This window comes from Populus nigra, chromosome 7 (genome assembly GCF_951802175.1).
Source record: "Populus nigra chromosome 7, ddPopNigr1.1, whole genome shotgun sequence".
Classification (NCBI taxonomy): domain Eukaryota; kingdom Viridiplantae; phylum Streptophyta; class Magnoliopsida; order Malpighiales; family Salicaceae; genus Populus; species Populus nigra.
In genome coordinates this window covers 21,686,046-21,690,512 of record NC_084858.1, presented here as the reverse complement: position 1 = coordinate 21,690,512, position 4,467 = coordinate 21,686,046, and the positions used below count along the sequence as shown (strand labels likewise).

The 4,467-nt window shown below is 40.5% G+C and overlaps 1 protein-coding gene across 1 annotated transcript; it reads right to left on the bottom strand.

The window, feature by feature from the left end:
* Positions 1–962: 962 nt before the first annotated feature.
* LOC133698844 (uncharacterized) lies at positions 963–3,936 on the bottom strand. The gene is made up of 2 exons (XM_062121932.1): positions 2,423–3,936; positions 963–1,636 (listed from the first exon to the last, which is right to left on the bottom strand). Exons 1-2 carry the CDS (start codon positions 3,821–3,823, stop codon positions 1,241–1,243), a joined length of 1,797 nt encoding a protein of 598 aa, XP_061977916.1. The 5' UTR covers positions 3,824–3,936; the 3' UTR covers positions 963–1,240.
* Positions 3,937–4,467: the final 531 nt, after the last annotated feature.

Here is a 4,467-nt window from a genome sequence, read left to right as displayed (position 1 = left end):
ATTTGATTAAGATCTTCTTAACATTCCACTGTTTTAAGCTTTAGTTTAATAAGAAATTTGTGCACTCACTGTCCTAATCTGAAGATTAGTCAACTTGATTAGTACCAAGGCCACCATCCACAGAATGACACCTCAGCGTCCATTCTCTTTTTGCTGCCATTGTCTACAGAATTCAACCACATTGCCTTGGTAACATGTTCTTGCTCAATAAAGATCGGACAAGGTAGAGACAACATCAACATAATTTTCAAATCCTGCTCCAGTCTCTTTTTCCCTTCATTATAATCTCAGTTACTTGTGAGCAAAAGCTTGAGCAAAATCATTATGTTCTATACTGATTAAAGCAATAAGCTTGCTTTCTTCGAATCAAAACAAATTAATGTTGCATTCATACTGCATTATTATCATATACATAAACAGTTTTATAAGACAAGATTCGAAGGTTAATCTAGCTCAAGACTTGAGTTGTAGATGTACTAGTTAACTTAGATTAATATATATTTTTTCTTTAAAAAAACCATTAATCGGACCGACCTGAACCCTAAATCTCGATAAATCCATCCTTCCAGGGCCCTCTTATAACTGTGCTTATAAACATGGGATTGTCTTTGCATGTGTACCACATTAATTTACTAGAAAATCAATGAAGAGTTTGTTGTTTCTGATCTCTAATAATTAATGGTCAGCTCCTGTCATTTATGAACAAGCTCAACATGCCCCATTATTTTTCTTGAGAAGAAAGGATTAAGGAGCAATTGCTTTCACATTTACTGCTATCAATGATTGTGATGATTACTAACAATGGAAGAATGTATGTTCCTCTCATTTCCAGTCTCATCAAGGAATTTCCAGCTCCCAAGTGGATGTCAAGGATCTGGCTTCCCAATGAGCAAAACCAGGCGCCATAAAAAAAATTCAAAGCCAACCAGAGTCTTCTCCACCTTAGCTCAAGAGCATAAAAGAACGAGAAAGCAGTTGAGGAAATTGATGGTGAAACCAGCATGATCTAATTCACTAAATGAAGCAATGAAATCAAAGAAAAATCTAGGGATTAGTTTACCTTCTAATCACTGTGTTGTCAGACCTATCATCGACCACACACATCAAGGGCTCAATATGATTCCATTTATACTTGCAAGCTCAAATTACATGAATGCAGTTAATTAATCATCACCAACCATCCCCTTTCTTCTCTTTGCCCTAAATGAATTTCCTCATTGTGTCTTTTGCTCACTCATTACTACTTGGATTTCCTGACAGATTTGGATTTCTTCATTTTGCTAGACTTGTCATCAACACTTGTCCATGTATATCCACTTGGTATAGCAAAAGGGTCAGCTTGCTGCTGCTGCCGCCCTACTGAAGAACTATGTCGGTGGTGCTGCTTGCTTGCAGACTGGCTGCTGTTTCGCCGCAACCATGAGGTCGAAGTTGACGACGAAGACGACGGTGGCAATGATGAATAATGCGTGTCTGATTTGTTATCATCATCTGATATTCCTGCTCTACTTCCTACAAGACCACCGAAATGTCTTGGACTTGAAAGTGGAGTGTAGAATTGTTCAGTTGGTGGTAGCTCGACAAATTTAGTGAATGTTATCACCACCCTCACTGTCGGGACCACCGGGATCGCCACCTGCATCCACCAAAACACACCACCACCACCGCTACCGTTAACAAATTTATTAACCAGATCAAATCAATAAAAAACAAACTCATTGATTGCACCCCATCATGCATGTGAAAAGTGAAATCAGTCAGCCCTTCCCTCAAGCACAAGATCTTGCCACTTTAGCATCTGATCAATCCCAGATGACGTGGCAGAATCGTGGCGATACTATTGTTTTCTAGTCAAGAAAAGAAATAGACCAAAATGGGACCCATAGGGCTTAAGCTCCATTCCCTGCTTACAAGAAAAGGAAAACCTCGGATCTTTAGGGTCCCACCCACCATCACCGTCGATCAAATAAAAAAACCAATCACAGCAACCCACGTCACATCACCGACCGCTAAAAAGCCCCAACCCCACCACACATTCCTCACAAAAGTTCTCTCCCCTGCTACTAATCACAGACAAGAGAGACTCCTTTTTTTTTTTCCTTAGCTTACGCCAAGAGCACAATGGGCCCCGCAGAATTCCTAAACCCCGGGGTCTCACATATCCCCATACTTACAGATTAAACGACAACTAAGTCATATCCAAAACAATCAAAACGACAACGGCACCAAAATTTATTTATTAGAGACACTTAATTACCAAAGTAATCCTTTTCCAAGTTCATTAAAGGTCAAAAGCAAAAATCAAAAAGGCCCCACAAAACCACTTGAAACGACAGAATTCAATAGTCAAACAAAACTCAAAACGACACCCAAAACACTAATCCCAAAATCTGCAATTGACTAATTAATGTAATTAATTTACCTTAACCGGAAAAGTTCCCGCCGGGAATTTAGTGGTGAGCAATTCACGCATTCTCCTCACAGCTTTGACTTTATTCGCTAAAATATCAAGTAACGGCAATAGCTCCTCTATCTTTAGCGGAAATTGTTCCGTTAACCAAACTGACGGCTTCAAACTCCTCACATACTCTTTCTCCTTCACTTTTTCGGGCACCGCCACCACCCTCCTCCTCTCCGCCACCGTAGACGACGGATAAATATCCACACTTTTCCTCCCTACACTCACAAACTCCCTCTCCTCCCTCACAAAACTGCTATGCCTCCTTTTACTCTCATTTCCGTTATTAAATTCAAAATTAAGGAAGCTAGGATTTTCAGCCACTAAAAAGCCGTCACCATCTTCGTCAAGCTCTAACGGCAAAACTTGCTCGCTTCCTGCGACGTCGTTTTCGCTTACTTTACGAGATCGAAAGCTGAAAACGACGTTGTTTAATTCGTAAACTTTAGCTTTCCATTCGCCAACAGATTCTGTTTTCTCTTGTCGTCGCCAATTCGTTCGGCTTATTAATTCGGCTTTAGTGACATCCATCCCGGGACGGTATACGCTCGTTTGGGAGCAGAATCCGGCGATATCAGACTCGCTCATCGGAGATCCCGCGGATTCGAATGCATCAAAGATTTTACGTTCATCGTGGTTGAGAACTAAGAGAGAACCGGGAGGAATGGAGTGAGTTTGTTCACCGTCGCCGAGGAAGAGGAAGCTTTGATCGGCGCGCTGGATTTTCAAGCCGTCGAAGCCGGCTAAGGTAGTATCGGCTCGGAGATTAGCGTCACGTTTCCAGATCTTGTACGTGTCCGATGGAGCGAGTTTGTTTACAAAAGGAATGACTGAGCTTTCAAAGTGGAAGGAAATTTCCATGTAGAAGTCGCGCATGCGGCGAAGGACGGCAGTGAGACGAGGCAGGCGGCGTCGCCACTTGGACCAGGCGGAGCGGTGGTGGAGACGGAGAAGAATGAGAGCGATTTCCGAGTACCGGCGACATAATGCCTCCTGGAGGGGGTTCCAGCCAGCGGAGTTCTGCAACGACACGTCAGCTCCAGCAGCTGCAAGGGCTTTGGCGGCGAAGAGGTCGTTTAAGCGGACAGCAAGGTGGAGAGGCGTTTCACGGTAAGGGACATCACGGCGGTCGACGAGAGAGGATATTTTGTCGACAAGTTGCTCTTGACTCAGCGAGTCAGACTCCGTGTGGATTTTGGTGGGATCGGTGAGTCTGGGGAGAGTGGCGAGGAGGCGTGTGAGGGTTGTGTGGTCCCCCAGCACGACGGCGTAGTGGACTGGACTGTGAGCGTAGGATTCTGGTTTTATTGAAGGAGACGGTGTCGTTGATGCTGAAGACGACGACGTTGAGGTGGATTTGGACATTGCTTAGCTTAGTTTAGTTTTGGTCTTGTCCGAGAGAGAGAGAGAAAAATGAAGAGAGTAGGAGAGGGGACAGGAAATGATTTTGAAGAGGGATGGAAGGAGACAGTTATGCTTGTTTTGTGTCTTATTTCTTACTGTTGAAAGAATGTTATGGGCTTACGGGGCAGAGAAAAGGAAAGGGTATAATTGTCTAAAAACAAATTAAGAGAAAAATATTTATCACAAATAATCAATTTTATGACTATAAAAATCAAATGCAAATTAATTTCAACTATGTATATTAAGATATTATTCTAAATAGTCACGAGAAATTCGATACATTTTAAATATTATTTATAATTATTAAATATTTAAAAGATATTAACATTAAGATTATAAATATTAAATCTAAGTTTGTTTTAGTGATTAATATGATAAGTTATCTATTTAAAATTTATTATAAGTCAAGTTCGAATCTGACGTGTTAATTTTAGATCCGGTTAAAATTTAATTTGATTTTTAAAAAAATATATATAATAAAATGATATTATTTTAATTTTTAAAAAATTAAAATGATTTTGATTTAATAACTTTGGGTGAAATCATGATATTCACAAAATATATTTTATGATATAAATAGATATTTATTTGGATATTTAACATGA

Excerpts from the sequence above, each read along its gene's own strand:
- LOC133698844 (XM_062121932.1), bottom strand. The coding sequence starts at position 3,823 with ATGTCCAAATCCACCTCAACGTCGTCGTCTTCAGCATCAACGACACCG. Across the intron at positions 1,637-2,422 it reads CGGGAACTTTTCCGGTTAAG|GTGGCGATCCCGGTGGTCCC; the intron begins GTAAATTAATTA and ends TGGTGGATGCAG.